Below are 20,814 nucleotides of genomic sequence, written 5' to 3' on the forward strand. Positions count from 1 at the left end.
ATTTAAATCCAGCATTGTTTCCATACATGCTTGTTAGCAAGCGGTGTTCTTCTCTGCCCTTGCTGGCGCATAACTGAATATTTTGGCATGCTAACCTTCGGGGCTGAAAAATTAAGCCGACATGGAAGTGCCAAAAACTGCAGTTCCTCAAGTGGCCACTCAAGACAGACTCCATCAGTATGTGAATTCCCATCGACCCCCATGTTAAAATGCCCAACTTTACAGCAGAACTAAACATGTTTACAGCCTGGTTCAAAAAACAGTTTGTCTCTATAGCTAATTTCCTCGTACATGACAACAGAATTTTTGGATAACTCAAATGTTTAAAGATTATTAAGGCTTAAAAGTATGCATTCTTAAAGGCATGGCCCCTGTAAGAGACAGGTGGGTGCCGTCCATTCACAAGTCGCTACCACAGCAGCCTACTTATGGTGTAACCCCACATTCACAGACTAGAGGCTTAGCTGTAGCTGTGTCAGTTTGTGAGAGTTAATTCTAATGTTTTGGCCGCCTAAAAAAGTCTCCAACATCTGGTTCTATTTAAAGACCCTCTAAGGAGCTGGATATTCATTTTTTCGGGTCAGTACTTTCAGTTTTATTCGTTTAAAGCCTGTTTTTCGCCAGCGGAACTTAACATTATTACACTGAACCATAGTAACTAGGGCTGATCCGAGCGCTTCACAGCTTCAACGCCTCAGCCGTTGGTGCTGCTGATGGTGTCCAAATCAGTATTCGAATACTTCATTTGTTGTTGTTCTTCACCACTAAACTGATGGAGCAAATTTAAGTGTCAGTCATGAATGAGGCCACTGTCCTAAGAACAGTCATTGACTCTCGCTTCAGTCAATTAAATTGGCTGTCTGACGAGGACAAGCAACAGATGGGACAGAACGTAACTTGACCCGTGGCATTTTGAGCTGTTAAAAAATTACAGTAACATTACGTGCAATGGTTCACCTTTCAACTTCTCTATCACTCTCTCTGTCACGCACATGCAGCAGCGCTAAGTCCCACTAAAGTAGGGTCAGGTTAGAGTGGTCCTGTTGCGTCTCGTCGAAGCTTCGAAGCCCTTGAAAAATGTATTCCGGAAAGCCCTAAGAGTAACCTGTAAATGCATTGTGCTAACCAAGCTAGCAGCTAACGTAAGGGTTGTCTTCACCATGTTTTCCAAATATGGTCACTTCCAGCTGCAAAAATCCAAGATGGCGACAGTCAAAATGCCAAATGGGAGTCAGAGTTAGTGAGTCACCTCCACCTGTAGATCAGTGGAATAGCATAACACTATTGGTAGGATTGTGTATCATGTTCTTGTGCACATAATACAACGGGAGCAATTCATAGAAAATGGCTCCATAGCACAACTAGAGGTCCAAAACTCCACAGAGAACCCTTAAGGAAAATCTTTGTGCCACATTTTTAAACAGTAGTTTGCTTCCAACTTTGTGTCAAGAGTTTGGGGACGATCATTTCATTTCCTGTCAACAAATATAGCCGTAGTTTTCTGTTGTCGTATTTCTACCTCTTCCTCTCTCTGAGACAAAGAACTGCGTCGGCAGACTTGTGAAGAAAAACAGGACAAATTCCCAAGGTCATCCTCCTCCACTGCATATGACCCATTTACTGTGTCCCACTCTGCACACACACACACGCACACACACCAACCATGCATGCATAAAGGCGCACTGGAACACTGGCATGCTCCATCCTCCCTGCAACTCTGTCTCTTGTTCTGTCGTGACACACACACACACACACACACACACACACACACACACACACACACACACACAGTATATTATGCTCAGATGCCCTGAAACAATGTGACATCCCTGATGAAACTCTCAGGCAGGAGCTGGTTTCATGCAGACGCACTGACTGAGACGGGCCTGGCGATAACGTCACAGTATTACATATTAACATTCAGAGGTCTCTACTGTGATTACATGACATCACTGTGTCATCAGTTTGCACTCTAAATTAATGAGTACATGAAAGTTGTGTTTAAAAGCAAACAGCATGACATCAAAATGAGTCAGAGTTTCAGTTTTGCACTTGATAAAAGTTCTGTCTGGTATAAAACTTACAGTAACTGAACCAATCTTGCATAAATTTGTCAAACTGTGATTTATGCACATTTTTTTTATCAAAATATGTTTCAATATGTTGACACTGATTTCAGCTGTATCTCCTTTTATTGACTCAATGTTACGATAGTGATATATGACTGGTTTTAAAGGCTGCAATATATTTAAGTGATGTAATTTTCTGAACCTACCAGTCTGCTATAGGTGTTATTTGCATTTACCCACTTTGTCATTATATCTACATTACTGATGATACTTTGTAATATTCTGCTGCCACACACATGCTGTTACTTCATAGGTGGACATTTTTGTTTACGTGATAAATATGTTTAAGCCATGGACTTTACATTTTCACTGAAAATATAAACACTAAATAGCAAAATATAATTCACCATTCTATGTGAAGGTGAACAGTAAGCACACTGTGCTGCTGAAAATGCTGTGAGCTCCATTTAAAGGCAGGTTCAAGCTGCACAGTTCTGTTTACTCCGGCACAGAAGTTGTGCCTTTGGAAACAATTTCAGAAGGCACAAGTTTGGCACAATTACAATGTCACTTAGAAGGACGTTTTTTTAGGGGGGGAATTTAGTGAAGCTGTAGCATTGTGTCTTTCTCCTCTCACTGCTCGCTACACAACACAACTAACAGACCACAAACAGAGTCAGAAGGGGACACTGGTCATTATTGAGATATTCTGGTGGACTTATTAGGACGTAAATATGTTTGACTTAAACCAGCCTGAAAGCAGAACTAAGCAAAGTCTAATTAATTTTACACACTAATCTACTATATCTTTGTGAAACCAGCGGCGAATCTGTGCGTGTGTGTATCCTGGATGCCGTACTGCCAACTGTAGGCTTTGCCAAGCCAGTGCACACACACATACGCTCATTTCCTCTGCCACTGTCAACATCCTCTGTACACCATGAATGATGTCATTACCAAAACACACTCACGCAATACATGTGAGTGCCCTGGTGGCTGTTGGTTCAGCACAGGAGCGGTGAACTAAAGGGACAGGAAGAGGGTGTATTTCCGTCCAGATGTGCAGATATTAAACAAATTCGCAAAAAAAAAGTCTGCAAATTAAAATATGAATGAGTGTGTTCATTAACTGAAGCTGTGGGAATATTCTCAGGAGATCGTAACGTTATGAAAAGAGCAGCAGTAACTCTGGTGCATGGTGACATTTGAATGCTACCGGTGTTTGTTATTTTCATGAATTACTTTGTCTCCTCTGGCCAAACACACCAGGATTTTGTCAGCCGTATTCTTTCTGTCCTGACAGCTTTCTACTGCGGCAGTAATAAAAGAGAAGAAGAAAAGAAGAGGAAGCAGGCCCTACAATGTCATTGTTTATTTGCAAAATGTGTTTCCATCAGCCTTTATTGCGTCTTCTCTTTGCTGACACATCAACTTTTCCACCTCAGGCCAGAGCAGAAACTTTCTGCTATATTTAGGCTTTTCTTTTCCAAATTCCTCCACTCCTTTCATGCTGTTTCTTTTTAATGTGCAAATTCAAAATGCGCATAAACAAAAGGATGTTAGGGAGCGAACAGGGGGCAGAGAGGGAGAGAGGGAGTGAGGGAAGGAGAAGAAAAGACAGACAGACAGAGAGCTGGGTGAGCAGAGAATGGGAGAGCTGGATGGGTGCCAGGTCACAAGGCTTTATCCCAGAGCCAATCGGTCTGCAAACACTAGCTCAGCAGGATGTAGAGACACAAACGCACACAGCACAACACACCTGTGTGTGTGTATGTGTGGACACAGCTCAGCCTGGGATCACCAGGAGGATTTCTCTTAATAAAAAAAGAATCAAATCAAACACTCACGGCTGTTCCGTTTGGAAATAACTTCCCAAAGACAAGTGTGTTTGACCAGTAAATCCAGTCTCATAACAGAAAATAGAGGAGTTGTAAATAAAATAAATACCTAGTGAAGGAGCAGCCTCGTAGAGTTTGGAGAACTTGTTTAATTCAGGCAGCAAATACTTCACCTTCCTGTCATCCTTGAAAGTAAAAGTATGGATTGGTGCTGTTAATAATCTCAGTCGAGTGCTTCCAGTGCTTCAAATACATGGAAAGGCTGCCAAAATGGTGCGTTGACCTGTGGTTGTAAAGGATGACCTCACTTATACCCTTTTCCACCAAAAGTTGCACATGTATGCAGGTTTTTTAAACACTGGAAAACCCCTTAAGAATAGGCCATGGACTTGTTTTCCATTGCCAGTAGACTACAGCCATGTACGTGGCTCTGTAGCAGAACAGTTTGCCTTTCTATTTCTCACATTCAATGTCACGGACAGGCTAGAAAACAGGTTAGCTAACAGTAAAAACCAGTATGTAGCCCAGTGAAGATGTGCCAATTAAATTGTAAACAATGTTCGAGCACTACTTGGGCAGAGACACACAGTATTTTGTGGCGTGCACGTCATTGTATCACACTGGAAAAGAGGGGGGTAAAATTAGCACGTCCACCCATGTGTCATAGTTCCATCACAGCCAATTAGAGTTGGAGCCAACAAATACCCATGACTACTGCAGTCATTCGACCCAGGAATAAATGCTGATTGTAATCTTTTCCATTAGACACAAAAGCCAGATGTTAGTGGGTGTTAGTGGTTTTCTTAGTCCAGTGGGAAAGGGGTTTAAGTGACTCAGCATCGAGTGAATAATCAATGGTGATAGATGCTTGGAGATGTAGTCACACTACTCATGCTTTCAGTCACCAGCCACCCAGAAAGTTGGCACTCTTAATTCAGGGAACTTATTAGGACCATCAGCTCCTGCATGGTTCAGGACTGACTGCAGGCTGTGTTGCATCTTTTTTTAACGGAACAGATTATACTCTTTCTTTTCTTTCTTTGAAAAGGTTTCTTTCTCTGTGGATTCTTCAGCTGGTTGTTGGAACAGTTTGCAATTCGTCAGCAGCACAAATTTGAGTGTCAAAGTTGGCTTGGGCTGCAACTAACCATTATTTTCATCACTAATCAATTACTCTCTTGATTGTTCAGTCTGTGAAATGCCAGAAAAGAGTAAAAAATACTGCCTTGAGGTCGTATACTTCCACCAACTAGTCAAATTATAGTTTACATCCATGTCTGTCCAGACTCAAATGTAGCCATGAGAGGTGACAATGCTTCAAACATGAATGTTGCTGCAAAGAAGCAACAAATTCTACAGCATAAATGCTTGACAAACATCTTCATATATTCATTTACTTGTTAACTGGACAAGGACGAATGCAGGGCAATGCAAGACAATGTTTCATATGTAAAATACAAAGTAGTTGAAATGCATACAGGTTTCTAGCCATGGCTAACTGGCAACCCCTGTCCCTTGTTAGGCTTTTGAAACTAAAACAGTAAGTGTAGGATTACTGAGCATGGAGTCATTCAAAAGAATAATACAACACAACATATACAGTAAATTATGGGCAAAGACTAAGTCAAAGAGGAGACCACAATAAGACCAGAGACAAACAACAACAATGATGTGCATGATACTTAATGCTACAACCAGCACAGTTTAAAATGGGCATCCAAGATTAGAGTCACCAATTCAGTATCTGACTAAATGTCTCCCCTTCTGTTCCGAGATATGACGCTGAGTAATGGCCAGAAAAGTGTCTTTGCAGAACATTATGACATCACAGTGAGGTTGACCTTTGACCTTTTTGGATATTAAATGTCATCACTTCATTATTTTATCCTATTAGACATTTGTGTGAAGTTCTATCATAATCAGTGTATGAATTCCTGAGTTATAGCCAAAACATGTGTTATGAGGTCACAGTGATCTTGACCTTTGGCCACCAAAATCTGATCAGTTCTTCCTAGAGTCAAGGTTGATGTTTGTGCCAAATTTGAGGAAATTCCCTTAAGGTGTTCATGAGATATGGCATTCAAGAGAATTAGATGGATGTAAGGTCACCCTGACCTTGACCTTTGGCCACCAAAATCTGATTAGTGCACCCTCAAGTCAAGGTTGATGTTTGGGCCAAATTTGAGAAAATTACCTTAAGGTGTTCATGAGATATGGCATTCAAGAGAATTAGACAGATGTAAGGTCACATTGACCTTGACCTTCAACCACCAAAATCTGATCAGTGCACCCTCGAGTCAAGGTTGACGTTTGGGCCAAATTTGAAGAAATTCCCTTCAGGCGTTCTTGAGATATCAAGAGAATAAGACAGACAACCCGACAACATAAAGCCTCCAGCCACAGCTCCCGCCGGTGCTGAGACATAGTAAAAAAATTCAGGGTCAGGGTCTCTGCAGACACATTAACCACCACACACTACTTTTACTTTTATATGACTCTATACATCGCTTTGTGCAAAATCCTGCAAAGTAAACCTTTAATAAATTCCTTACAAACACATGAATACTACACAATAAGTGGCTTCCACAGCATGCTTGAAGCATGGAGAGATGAATGGGTAAATCTCCTTGTAAACTGTAGTAATCGGGCTCCATGGTGAATAGTGCTGGAGAGTTGCCCTCCATGAAAAACCACTCATCTTGAAAGATCAGGGCTATGGCTTTCACAGTATAAGCTCTCTCCATCAAGAGTGCAGTTCATTTGTTCTGCTTTCCTGCCGCGGCAGTCTGACTGCTCACTTTCTTATCTAATCTCTGCCACCGTAGACCGAGTGCCTTATTCACTTACTGAATTATGGGTTCTCGGGCGAGTGTGTGCAGTGTGTGTGTGTTTTACTCGAGTGATTTCAAATTATGAGGAGAAGACAATAACTGTGTGTGTGTGTTTGGGGGAACGATAAAGAAGAAAATGAATGAATGCAGTGATTAGAGCGGCTCATATTGAGGAGAATATTGGCACCAGCTTCCACACTGTAAGAAGTGAAGATGCATGTTGGTGACTGAAGGCTTCTGATTTTACAGAAGTAACATCTTTTGCAGCTTCAAATGTTTTTCTGGTTTGTGGTTGTCACTGGACTATAACATCTACATATGGTTATGAATGGGAAATGCAAGTATCTCCGAACTATGACCATCAAAATGCTCAAACAGGCCTCATAATCACGTGCTTAGAAGTCATAATTTAGAGCTTCCATCCATCCATTTCCTGCAAAGCTTGTCCTCTTCAGAGTCACAGCGGGCTGCAGTCAGGCCCAGCATGCAACGGGCAAGAGGCAGGTCACACTGGACGAGTCACCAGTCAATCATAGGCTTGACACATAAAGACAGACTGGAGTTCAGCTAATCGACCCGAGCCTGTGGGGTTCAGCTCAGAATGAAACTAAAAGCAGCTGAGAGGTAAAAACCATGTCAGCCTCCTAGATGTAATTCCAAGTTGTTGTTAAGGGCAGTTTCTGACAGCAACAACAACACAACAACACAAATGTGATAACAATCCAGTGGAAACATGGCCGCAGAACCATCAATGCTGGCACTTCCATCAATATCAAATCTGATATTAACTCTGATACAAGTGAGTCAGCTAAGGAGCGATACATCAGGTTTCCCTGGTAACAAACCTCTGCTTTATAGGATTCACGTCTATTGTTCCAGTGTGACTGTTTGGATGTTGGAATCTTGATAGTTTGCAGATGATGCTGAAGTAAGTGTTTGACCTATTGAAGCTTTGACCTATTGGTGACACTAGAAAGTCAGAGTATCACCGAAGTCATTAGGCTTGATCATAACCCAATTAACAGGAAAAATGTTGGCATTCTAAGTTTCTGCAAACCATGGATACATAACATTTGCATATTATTATGTGGCAGATTCTCTGAAACCATCTTTGAATAAAGGCGTGGTTAAAGTATGGTTAGGTTTAAGCACAAAATCCACTTGGTTGTAGTTGAGAAAAGATCACATTTTGGTATACTATACTTCATTATACTTCATTCTACTTAACTTGTTGACCTGTTGTCCTTGTTCGTGGACACTTTTTTGTGCCATCCAGTGGTAGTAAGAGCACAATACATTAATCCATGTTAAAACAAGATGGCAGCCATCTCTGCCAAGTCAGTCTGCAGCCGATCCCGACACAAAAGTGGACAAAACCTGATCAGATTTTAAGGTTGAAACTTGTTTATCTATGATTTATAATGTTTGCAGTTTATTATGGCAGCGAATTTGACCAATGTTAGCAAAAGTAACAAGCTAAGACGCTGTTAGTTAGGAAGTACTTGTTTGACATTCAGACTTTTATTATCGTCTCGTTTGAGGACACTGGGACTTAATCATCGTTGACAGTGTTTCGTTTTTTATACTTATCGGATCCTACTGATCCCAGACAGCTAGGAGAAATTAAAAATGCGTACAAAACAAAAGTTCAGGTCTTAGGAGGATATACAATGTGACCTTAGAAACGTTGACATGAAACGTACAAATGTAAAATATCTGTGCTTTGCAGAAACGTATTGCCAACATTTTGGTCTGGTGACTGGGCTGATTGATCCTTAAAGGAACATGGATATCTATGGCAAATTTCATAGCAATCCATGATATGGTTGTGGAGATATTTCCCTCTTTACTAAAGGACATCACAGTGGCACATCAGCAGAGCCCAAAAGAAGAATTAAACATTACTGAGTATAACAACAAGGCCAAAAAGATGTTAGACATGATATGCGAAAAGTAGCAGTGCTGTTGCATTTAAAAAGCTGGAACCAGTACATTGCACCTTTTACAAGATAAATAATTAATTTTTTTATCCATTTTCTTTAAATAAGCTGTCTCTTGATTAACTGATTCATTGTTCCAGTACTTAAAATGTGTTGTTCTGCTGCCACACAATAATTAAAGTAGTAAAAGTTGCAGTTGATATTTTTAGGAAATGTGATAAACTGAGTTTTAAGTTGTGTTTTAAAAGGTTTATTTTCTGACTGGATTACATAATCAGCAGCTACCTTCCTCTCTTCCTCTCTCTCTGTCCCCCTGTCATTCTGATTTTTCTGTCATCAGTTTTCTCTCCATTCCTTTGTTTCTCTCCCTCGTCTTCCTCTTTTTTTCGTCTGCTATGACTATGAGGAAGCAGCTGTGCACCACAGACAATTACATAACTCTGTGTGTGCGTGTCTGCGGTAACGCAGGACGGATGGCAAGAGACGAGAGGAAGACGGAATGAAAAAAGGTCTTGTCATTCCAGACAGACTTTCACCTGCATTTATTCATCTCACCTTGTGTATTGTCTCTGCTGGTGTTTTCTTTTTTTCCTCTCATCCTTTCCTCCACTCATCCACTCACCGCCCCCTCGTCCCTTCCATCCCTACATACAGAGTTACTGGGCTGTGAAATGTAAAAAACTGCAGCATGCATGGCAATTCATTATCTTGTCAAACTTCCCAGGGCCAGCCTCAAGCCACAGGGAGGGAGAGAAAGAGTGAGAGACATAGAGAAGACCCAGTTCATGCAGTGGTCCATGCAGCAGGTTAACAGGTTAAGAGAGGAAGGGGAAACAATGGACGCTGTACATGAGAAGTATCATGGGACTCCTGCGATCGACAGCTTGGTTCATCTACTGATGTGTTTTTAATTGTCAGAGAGGCTTGAAAAACATATCGATGCTCAATCCAGGAGGTCTTATAGAAACTTAAAGAGGAGATGGCCAGATAATAGCCTTGTTCAGTCACAGTGGAGGAACCACAGCAAGCCATTCCACCATGAAGGCCAGAAAGAACCAGAGGTGGTCTTTTAATATTGGACCTGTATGTCTCTAATAGCTGACCTGTCACCACCAAAAGGAGACACGGAATCCAGTGGAAAAGAGGAACTAAATACGAAAACAAACAAAAACCCACCTTATTCCGAGAGTTCCATAGTTGTGAAATCGCAACATGTATTTGAAACAGTCTAGTACCTATTCCTAGCTGAATATAGACACTACAAATATCAACTAGGGTTGCAACGATATGGGATTTTCACAGTACGATAACCGTCAGGAAATATCATGGTTTCACAGTATCACAGTATTACAGAATTTATATTATTATCAGTCAGAAAGACCCTTAAAGGAATGAAATCAGAAGGGTTATTGTTGGTTGAACAACCGAAACTTGGAACCATTTTATTAAGTGAAGTTTGTGTAAAAAGTCTCCCCTTAGAATATAATTAAAATAAAAGGGAGATTCAATGCCCAGTTGCATTTTTTTTCCAATATCGTAGATAAGCAAATGTACACCATATGATGACCCTTAACTGTTATATCATGGTATACCTTAAAACCAGTTTATCGCTGCAACCCTAATCCACTTTTGACAGAAAATAGTAAAAGACATAGCAGGTTCCAAGTTCAAACAAGATGGCTTTCTCCCACTGACCCTACAGATCTCTCTTTTGGACCAATCTCAACAATTTTCCAATTAAGTATTTGATCAGTAGTATTCTTTTTCTTTATTCTAAAGATGTTTAGTGATAGAAAACTTGAGTAGCCTAAAACAAAAGTATAATGTACAGGTTTTGGTGATTTGGAGGGAAGTTTAATGTTGCAAAAACACAAAACTGAGTTTCAATGGACGTCACTAATTCACTCAAAAGGCCTCATCACTGAGTCATGACATGACTGATGTAATAAAATTTCAATTTTGCAGAGTCAAAATTGAAAAAAGTTCCAATAACAAGTTTTGTGTCAATAACTGTTTTAATATTATTGAATCATCAATGCCTAATAATCTATGGGCTAATCTATGGGAAAAAGATTAGAAGATTAGAGAATTGCTAAAAACAACTTAAAACAGCAAAAAGAAAAAAAAAAAGAAAAACTACATTATAAAATCCATACTTGGGTTTCAGAGGGTTAAATACATAAAATACACCAAATTCAATTGATTAAAAATTCAGTGTATTTTCTTGAATTACGAGCAGGTCATTACAAAAGTAGGACTCCAACTTTGACATTGGATTTCAGTCCAAACAGGACTTTAAATAAGTTTTATTGTGAATTTTGTGAAAGATCTTTAAAGATTTTGGTGCATAAATAAAACACCTGAAGGATTTCCTTTTATTTCACGTAAATATAACCCATATGGAAGCATTTTCTCCCAGGCTGAGCAGCATATCAATAAGCTCCACAAATCAAATGCTGCAGCAGAGTTACTGTGTTATTGATGGTTCAGTTTAGGTACAGTACAGCCTTAGAAATTGTTAGTGGAGATCTGGAATGATGGAGCTTGTTGGGGCAATACACAACCTGATTATGTTGTGTAGTGTGAGTTCTGATTATGTATCTATTAAAAGATGATTTAATGTGGAGGAAAAAAAGAAGTGATTGGTGAGGTTTCTTTTGCAGAAATACAGTGAGGATGGGAAAGAAGTATGTACAATGGTTGATTCTGCAGTATTCTGACAACATGCACTCTTGAGAAAGACGCAGGGCTGCAGATTGCAGACTTGTCAGGCCTAATGGAGACACTGTATATCAGTGACACAGAGCCGGTTGGTCTAGCATAGTGCTGTAACGACACCGCAGCAAATAAATCAATCAGCTTGAAAAGAACTACAGACACACAGGGTACATAAATTAAGAGACAAGATGAGACAGCGACTGGGAGAGAATCAGCCGGTTTAAAGCACCGTTAGGCTTCGAAACGAGGCCAGTTACCTGCATGCAGTGTCCACTTACTGTATATTATGAGTAAATGCAGATCTGTATTCACAACAACCACATGAAACCGCTTTTCATCTGCACCAAGCCTTTGTTGTCACTGTCTATTTTTCCCTCTTACTCATCAGACTTTAGCATGGCTCTGCTTTGAAATAAATGGATTATATCTAATTGGGAAGTCTGGGTTTGCCATTTTATCCTTGGACAGTGCACACACACACACACACACACACACACACACACACACACACACACACACACGTACACAAATCCCTAAAGCCCATCACATCATTCCAGACCTGCAAAGATGCAGCAATTATATGCAGAACATGGGCTCATACTGTCAGAGGCAACAAGGCTGATAGACAGGCGAGAAAGAGTGAGAGCGTGTGTGTGTGTGTGTGTGTGTGTGTGTGTGTTTTCCACGTGTTTAGCCATGATGCAAAGCAGCTGATAAAAGAAGCCAGTACAAGGAAACAAAGACCAGGAGCATGATGCGGGGACAGTCAGGAAAGATAAATGACACACACAAATCTGGTTGTTTGTTTGTGTGAGTGTACATGTGTGTGTATGTGTGTGTGTGTATGTGTGTGTTTTACTGAGTGTGTGTGTCTGCGTGTGTGTTTCTCCGTCCGTCTGACAGCAAACGGCCAATTACTGTCGAAAGTGGCGGGATGAGTCCTGCCAGACCATAGCTTTCCATTAGTGCATGCCAGCCGAGCATGTGTGTGTGTGTGTGTGTGATAGAGTGAATGAGGGGATAGAGGCAGACAGAAGGAACAAGAGTGGAAAAAATGTGGGTGTGCCTGGTCTCAGTGTGTGTGTGTGTGTGTGTGTGTGTGTTTGTCTCTCCTCTCTGAAATTGTCCCCACTAGTGCAGATAAAATTGACAAAACACATCTTTTCCTATCAGTTTTGGCCTTCCATCCACAATAACAGCATTTTCCACTCTGAAAACCTGGGCTTATATAAAAGCACGCTGCCTCTGGAGAATATGAAAACTCACATCACAGTTTGGGAGAGTAAAACCGAGATTTTAAAAATAGCTACATTCAAAAATATGATGGGATACATCTGTGAAGCAGTGATATTAAAACAAATATTCAGACATTTTAGGTGCCGGTTTGATATTTTACCAGGAGTCAGATGAAGAAATTGATATCAGTTCCTTGTCTGTGTGTTCATTATAGTGACAGATCCAGGATGTTGTTAGCCTAGCTTAGCACAAAGACTGGAAGCAGGGGGAAACTGCTAGCCTCCACCAAAAGAAGCTCATCTTTACCTGTTGCATCTTGTTAGCAAGCAAGCAACAGACAACAAGATTAACTGGGTTTGTTGAACCAGACAAGCTGTTTGCTCATTATTTTTTTGGCCATTAGGGGTAAAAGATGCACACCTTGACCCGGAACTATTAGCAAACATTTGCCTTCTTACCTAGAGGCAACCTCCAGAGCTGAAAAATGAAGCCAACGTTGAAGTGCATAAAAAACTGCAGTTCTGCAAATGGCCACTAGAGTGAGTCAATCCACATAGTTGCCCATGTTAAGCCCAGTTCAGACCCAAGATTTGCGACGAGATGAAACCGTTTTAGAATGTTGCAGAGAAAAGTTGCAGCGGTGTGAACTGGCCGTCTGAGCTCGACTCAAGCTAACTGATGGTGTCACCTGCAACTCAGCTGGTCAAATCACTGGCAGCTGGTTCTAGAATGTAAAGTACGTCATCTGTTTCAACAGCCAGTCGGTTTGTAGTGAAGTCTGCTGGTCACGTCAAAATGGCTGCAGACCGTGTGTTCGCTTGCTGAGGTAGGTTCTCGTCCCCACTGAGTCCTCTGGTTCCGTCCTCACGGTGTGCCAATGTCACACGGTGTGTCACTGCTGCTTGCCGTCCATCTGATGCTCGTTTTGTTTTCTTTTTCCGACATTTCATCTCTACTACAAATGCAGCTGTAGCCGGTATGTCACTATCACTATCCTCTTTCATATTTTAAGAAGCTACAAATTATATTCAGCCACAAAATAAGCCTGAAAGGCTGCAAATCAGAACAGAAGTACAGAGAGTTGTTGCATAGAGATGATACACCATCTCATCTAGTTGCATTGGTGTGAACCAGCAGGTTTATAGAACGTTGCAGGGTGGCACATCTTTGGTCTGAACTGGGATTTAAAATGTCCAACTTTACAGCAAAAACAGACATGTTTACAGCCTGGTACAAAAAGGTCTCTGTAGCTAACTTGCCCATTCATGACAACTGTACGGAGGGTCAAATTTTATATAACTCCCTTGTTTAAATGTTATAAAGTCTTGACAGGTGGGCACCATTCATTGACAAGTTGCTACCATGGTGACAATATTGGTTAGGTAACATAACCACTGCATAACCCCAGAACCACGGAGTACAGGAGAAGCCATAGCTGTCACTATTTCACTGTGATTTCAGTTCTTGAAAGTTATTTGTAACATTTTCGTCGCCTCAAAAAGTCTTGTTCAGCTTTAAATTTCTGTCTCTAGGCACCGGTTTAAACAGCTTTTCCAGTCAGTCTGTGGAAAACGAGACATGACATCAAAACCTGAAACTCTACGAAACCTCTCAATCATTTAACAATATGATTACAGACCGAAAAAATAGGTTACAGGGGATGAAACTATGTGCTGTTTGGACTAAAAATAGGACGAGGCAGTGTGAATTTGTGTCAGTAAGACAGTCGGGGAGGAGAGATGCAGTCTGGGCCTCATTCAGGAATATAAACATGGTCAAATACACACAATGGGCCGAACCAGCACCATCTGAATGTGTTTTGTCCCATGCGGGGACCCATTCTGAGACTTTGGATGTCGTGGTTTACAGAATGTTAGATAGCATACAAAAGGTGGCAACACACTTACACACGAGGCTGAAAGTGGCTTCCAATTAACAGCTTCCATTTCTCAAGTTCAAGGGGGAAATATTCCTATCACCTGAGTCTCTATAATTAAATCCTTAATCCTTTTGGGTCTAAAACTGTTTTTAGATATAAATAGGGCAGGAGTCTCCTGAAAAACAATGCATACAAAAGTTATCCCTCTCAATCATCACGCATGACCCACCATAAGTGTGTGTTGGTGTATCTATCTGCAGAGACTCTGCCCTCTGCCTGTGTTTTCTTGTTTTCTCCTTATTTTGCTGTGTTCAGGATGTTTTTCGGCTGCAACCTTTGGGCAGTGAGCGTGTAACCCCAAGCCAATAACAGCACACAGGTGAGGTCAGGACTTTTTATAAATGTAGCAACCAGGTGCTCCAATATAAGCAGCATGCATCCAAGAGGAGGCTACGAAGATTGCAGACACAACACAGAACAAACGCAAAATGCCAAGTGGATAAAGTTCATTCTGAAACAAGTGTGAATCAGGGGTTGGTTTCACTTTCACTTTTGTTGGCGAGCACTGAAGGAGAGGATGAGGATGAAGAGTGATGCTGAGCTGGCCTACTTTCTGTTTGACAGGTAGGTTAGCTTAGTTAGCTTGGTAAGGTATTGGCTTTTCCCATGGATATATAAGAAGAACTGGATGCAGTGTTCATTCCTGTGAAAGCTGCTCAAAATAGTTTGACTTTCCAGGTGTAAAATAATCTAGATTTTCCACATCATGGAGCCCACTGGAGAGTTCACAAGCTGAGCGGCTAAATTCCGGTTTAGCCATCCGCTAACTTGAATGGGGATAAAATGATTTCATCAGGAAGCTCTTCTAGACTTTCGAAATGTTATCAGACTGAATGGATCAAATACCAATAGTGAAACATGTCATCTCACAGAAGTTGTGATGCTCTATCCACTGATTAACAGGCATCTCTTTCGCAACGTAAGTCTATGGGAAAGAGTCTTTTTGGGCTCGATTGCATCATGTGACAGATCCAGAAGTTCTAGTTACAAAGTGGCTTCAAAGGTCGGCACACTTCCTGAGTGCCTGGCTTTTCCATTGAAGCAAATGCAATGTTCCTACAATAGTAACTTGCAGTGTACGAAGAAACAGTGTAGGGAGGCGGGGCTAAGTTTGAATGTCATGTTTACAAACAGTAACCAACAATTTCCTGCAGAGTAAACCTTTAAATCCCTAATCAGAGTATGAAATCTTTGATAAAAATGGAAATGTCAATGTTTCTTTTCCCAACGAAAATGACCATAATTTCCCTTTGATCTATTTCAACACAAGCACAGCAAATATTTTACGAGTCACATAAAGGTTATAAGCCAGTCTGTGGACGCTCATGCTCAGCCTGGTGTATGTTCTGTAATGGGTGATCATGTATAATTCAGCAGGATTGTCTGCAAACAAACAGTGGCAGATGTAGATATATTATTTAAGAACAAGTCACTCGCTATTAAGCATGTGTCCATCTTCCATGGCCTCTGTGTGTGCGTATGTGTGTGTATGTGTGTGTGTGATAATCCAAACACATCAGGCTGACAGACCAGTCTATCGATCACATCGGTCTCACCAAAAACAGCATTCTCTATCATCAGCTCAGACTGAGAAATAAAAAAAACCCTCCACTTTCACCTTGGAGCAGCTCTCACTCTGAGTCTCAGCTGTCAATTAAACGCAGCATCATCTTCATTCAATGTAACAGCACACACACACACACACACACACACACACACAAAGCATTCAAGACTTGATTAAAGTGAAAAGATATCCATTGTTTTTTAAACTCTACAACCTCCTTAAACTTTTCATATTCATGTTAAGGGTAAATATGCACCAAGTAAGTAACTTAAGGGGTAAAACAGCTCATCAGATCAACGTGGAGCCCTGAATGTTGCTCTATCTGTGCGTGGTGACGGAAAGCAGCATTTTTGGACTGAAGCCTGCATTTTCAGAGTTTTATCCAACAGAATTTCATATTAACTATAATACATGGGTTAAGTAGGTGGTAAAACAGCTAAATTTGGTAACTAATAAACCAAATGGAAACGCCGCATTTTCAGCTTCACCATCTTCGTTTTTTCCAGCAGTATTTAAAACCATTTAGGTTTTGGTTAAAATCTGAATATCATCATCGCAGGACAACAACGCCATGCTCTTGCTTTACATTAATGATTAAGGGGTTTAATTACTCCTTAAGGTACATTAAGGGACCTATCGATATAGTAAGGGGCGTGTGCGTAAATGTAAAGATGGTTCGGGTGATTTTTACGCATTTAAAAATGCTGTTTGTCCATCATTAGTGCCATTAGCGCGTAAAGCTGTCTGTATCTTCCCTCCTCCTCCTCCTCCTCCTCTTCAACCCGCTCCCTCCGTGTGTGTCTATGTGAGTGTGAGTGTGTGTTTTCTCCTGTCAGCGGACCTCGCCGTGCTCCATGTGAGCAAGAGAGAGGAGGAAAAAAACTAACGCAACTACGCGGGGCTGCTGCTGCCGCTCCGGAGCGCTCTAGTGATGCGAAACACGCACAGAAAACACCAAGCAGCGCACACATGGTACTGTTTCATCCCAGTTTCTAACCCCGTTACATTTCCCCGGTAAAAGAAGAGTAAAAACGCATCATCTCTGACCTGCTGCCAGTTCTCCTCCAGGGAAGGCATCGCAGAGAAATAACCAGTGTCATGGACGAGTTGGAGTTCCTGGAAAATACTGTAATTCGCCAACACATCCATGCTTGATGCAAGAAAACGGGGGAGGAAAAGTCAGTAAAAGAAGTCCGGAATCCTTAAAAACGCACTTCTTCTTTCCTTCTTCTCAGACTTGTCAGGTTGGAAAACAAATACTGGGGGATAAAAAAAATCCCAGCTGGTGCAGGAGCGCGCACCTGAGCACTTTAATTAAAAAAAGAAAAAAAAAGCTAAGAGGAAAGAAAGAGTTGATTATTTTATCTTTGTCAAAGCAATCCCCTCTCCTCTCTGCTCGGCTCTGTCACGCCTCTCTCCTCAGTCCGGGCTCGGGGGTGCCAGATCTATTTCCGCATTGCCAGATTGCCAATCGGTCTCAGCACAAGCTGCCAGGTTGCCAGGTTTGCTCCTCCAGCAGCAGACTGGACCCCGCTGCAATCCAGGCGACCGGCGCGAGAGGGGAGGGAGGCAGAGGGAGGAGCCACCTATCAGTCAATTTCATGCGTGACCTAATAAGGTAAATAGGGTTGATGATGTCACTGGCGTCCAATTAAGGAGGCGCTGAGACTGAGGGAGGGGGCGGAGCCAGCAGAGATACAGGGACGCTACTGGCTGCAGGGGGCTGTCAGTCCGGCCCTACATGGCAGTGAGGGGTGAGTTATTTTTAGAGGCCTATATAAAACCAGCAGCATTCCACTCACAGTCATTACAGACTGCACAGGCAGAGAGCAGGGAAACCACGAGCCGGTGCTGCTGCTAACACACACAGACACAGCGACTAAAGCACGAAAACATTTGTATGGTGGTATAAAAGGAAGCAGCAGTGATGATCTAAGAGATAAGATGCAGTGTTGTTGTTTTTCTGAGGTCTGACAGCTTCACTACTGAGACTCTCCTCCATGTGGTCTCCATGTGGTGATGTCTGTGCGGAGAGCAGGGATGCAGTGGAGGGAAGAGCTCACCACGATCCTCCCACCTGTTCAGTTTACAAGAGTTTATCCTCCTTTTGTTCATTTATGGAGTCCAAATAAACCCACATTCATGAGCATGTTTTATACCTTACTATAAATATATAACCTCTTAATTTATACTGTCACTGTTGTCAAATGTCACTGTATAAACTAACACAGTAACATGACCAATTGTGGAAGAAGAGTTGAGCTGCTTTTGTAACCACACTGTAAGAAAAATAAAGTCAAAATTCAACTCGAGTAATTACCTTAGTTATTTTCAACATCTGCTAATGATGGCAGTTTTGCAGGAAACGATACAAGATGTGAAACTGAGCTACGGCCAGTTTAGAATTAGGAAAATTACTTATTCAAAACATGATTGTTTGTTTGTAGTTGGGGTGTAATGGTCAGGGGTGCAGCACCTAATTCTGGGCCCTACACATCAGCAGTGTCTGGGCTCCCTGCCCATCCTTTCTTCATCTCATGCACCTTCTGATTTTTTTAAATAGGCTACAAAGTCAGTTTGCTTTCTATCCCTTTCCTCTTTTCTTTTGTGGAAGCCCGATCTGCCTTTGTTGGGTAAAAACATGACAGTGTACGTTGGTTCATTCACTCAGCACTGTCTGCATTTAGAGACGAACCCTAGTGCAGGAGGGGGACTAAACAATTTTGCATCTTTAAGGGACTGTTCTTTACTTGTCAGAAAGGTGGGATGGCTGGGGTGTGACTTCATTTATTTGGTGGTGGTGTTGTTTGTTATTTTGACCCTGCCTGAAGCTACAAATATTTTTCTTTGAGCCTCCCTGAGTGACTAGTGGAAAATGCATGACCCTTCCTCCACCAGAAATTAGTTGTTAGATTTAAAGATGAAATCCTGGAGTTGAAAAAAAGCCATTCATTACAGTTTCTGGCTCTGATAAATGATGCAATTTTGGCAATTTTTAAAGAAAACATGCAGGCAATGCCCCTCCTCTAAGCATGTTTGGCTTAGGGAAGGGGCATATACATTTAAATTGTTGTATTGTGTATTCATTTACCACCAGTTTTTAAAGAAAGAGTGTTTGCAAGGCATCCCTTAAGAGACACATTTGGGTAATGCTGTCCCAAATGTTATGTGCCCAACCTGAGAAAAAAAGGCAAGCAAACAGTTTTTAGCCTGTTCCCATTGCCAGGACCTCACTTACCACTTTGTCATGTCCCTCACCATGTGATAGACACCAGGGGCAGCCTTTAGAGTGTTTATTTCAGCTAACTCCAATGTAAATGCATCTGTGGCAACACTTGATGCTGAGAGCAACTGACATAATAAAAACTGCAAGAAAGTCTGTATAGGTTGGGGTAGGGGAGGTGGACGGGTCAAACAAAAGCGGACTTGCATCCAGGGGACTGATGTTCCTGTCCTATATGAAACAAAACTCAGTGTTGTTTTAATGTAACATTGCGTCTGGCATCACTCACATGACATGTTTCCATCACATTATCTTATGTAATAAACACTTATTTTAACCCCAGTAAAGATCTTTTTTCATTTTCGTACCCGCTTGTCCTCTTGGGGGTCGTGGGGGGCTGAAGCTTATCCCAGCTGACATTGGGTGAGAGGCAGGGTTCACCCTGGACAGGTCACCAGACTATCACAGGGCTGACACATAGAGACAGACAACCATTCACACTCACATTCACATCTATGGACAATTTAGAGTCACCAATTAACCTGCATGTCTTTGGACTGTGGGAGGAAACTGGAGTACCCAAGGAAAACCCACGCTGGTAAAGGTTGCCCTGTGCGTCGCCGTGAGATACTGAGGGGGAGTGACAAAGTGTTGGTATTTGACGACCTTGTAATGAAAACAGATTGCAACTTCACGATGATCCACCAGTGACATCAGAAGCTGCTCCAGCTTTAATTTCTCATTATGAGCTATAGATCCAGGGATTAAATAAACCCGTATGGTTTAGTTACCAGACAACAACTGGCACAAAGCTTTTCAGGTAAAACTTGAACGTCAGAATATGTTTGAGCTGTATTAGGCCAATGCAACAGTATTTATCCATCACAGGGCGAACAGAGGAAAGTCTCATATCAAATTGGACATTATGTCAAACAACACAGGGTGAATACACACACGCTTACACCCTGTATATATAGTTTTCAAATGGAATTCATTTTACATCACTTTCTCTGCAAGTGATTTTGTTATTGAGATCTGAATATCTTATTTTCCTCTTCTGCCAGTGGGAGTTTCACTTCTCTGCAAAACAAATTGGTGTATTTGTTCTATAAATTCTAAATAAAACGATTTATATGGCAACAGTTTGAAAGAATCTCACTCAACTTTCTATCTGTAGGACATTTATTTTGGTGTTTTGAGAGCTCAATATGATTTAAGATAGTTTACTGTAAGGCTAAGATACGCATTGTAAAGAGATAAAGCCTCTAATGATATCATAAATCACTGTTACCTCAGATATGACCATGTGATCACTGAGTTTTTATTCGATACTGAGATGACCTGAGCCCTGAGGACAGACAGGATGTTTCCTCTGCTTTGTTACAGAGAATCATAAACTCTTTTATAGGATCAGATGGCAGAAATTATTTCCAACAGGCTCTCAAATCGTTTGATG

The 20,814-nt window shown here is 41.4% G+C and overlaps 1 protein-coding gene across 1 annotated transcript in view; it reads right to left on the bottom strand.

Moving 5' to 3' along the window:
• Positions 1 to 17,674, bottom strand: part of klf7b (Kruppel like factor 7b) — a 106,443-nt gene extending 88,769 nt beyond the window's left edge. Inside the window, exon 1 of the mRNA XM_033614945.2 lies at positions 17,183 to 17,674. Coding sequence (XP_033470836.1) covers positions 17,183 to 17,284 — 102 coding nt within the window. The 5' untranslated portion in view covers positions 17,285 to 17,674. The remainder of the gene's footprint in view (positions 1 to 17,182) is intronic.
• Positions 17,675 to 20,814: the final 3,140 nt, after the last annotated feature.

Source organism: Epinephelus lanceolatus, chromosome 14, assembly GCF_041903045.1.
Source record: "Epinephelus lanceolatus isolate andai-2023 chromosome 14, ASM4190304v1, whole genome shotgun sequence".
NCBI lineage: Eukaryota > Metazoa > Chordata > Actinopteri > Perciformes > Serranidae > Epinephelus > Epinephelus lanceolatus.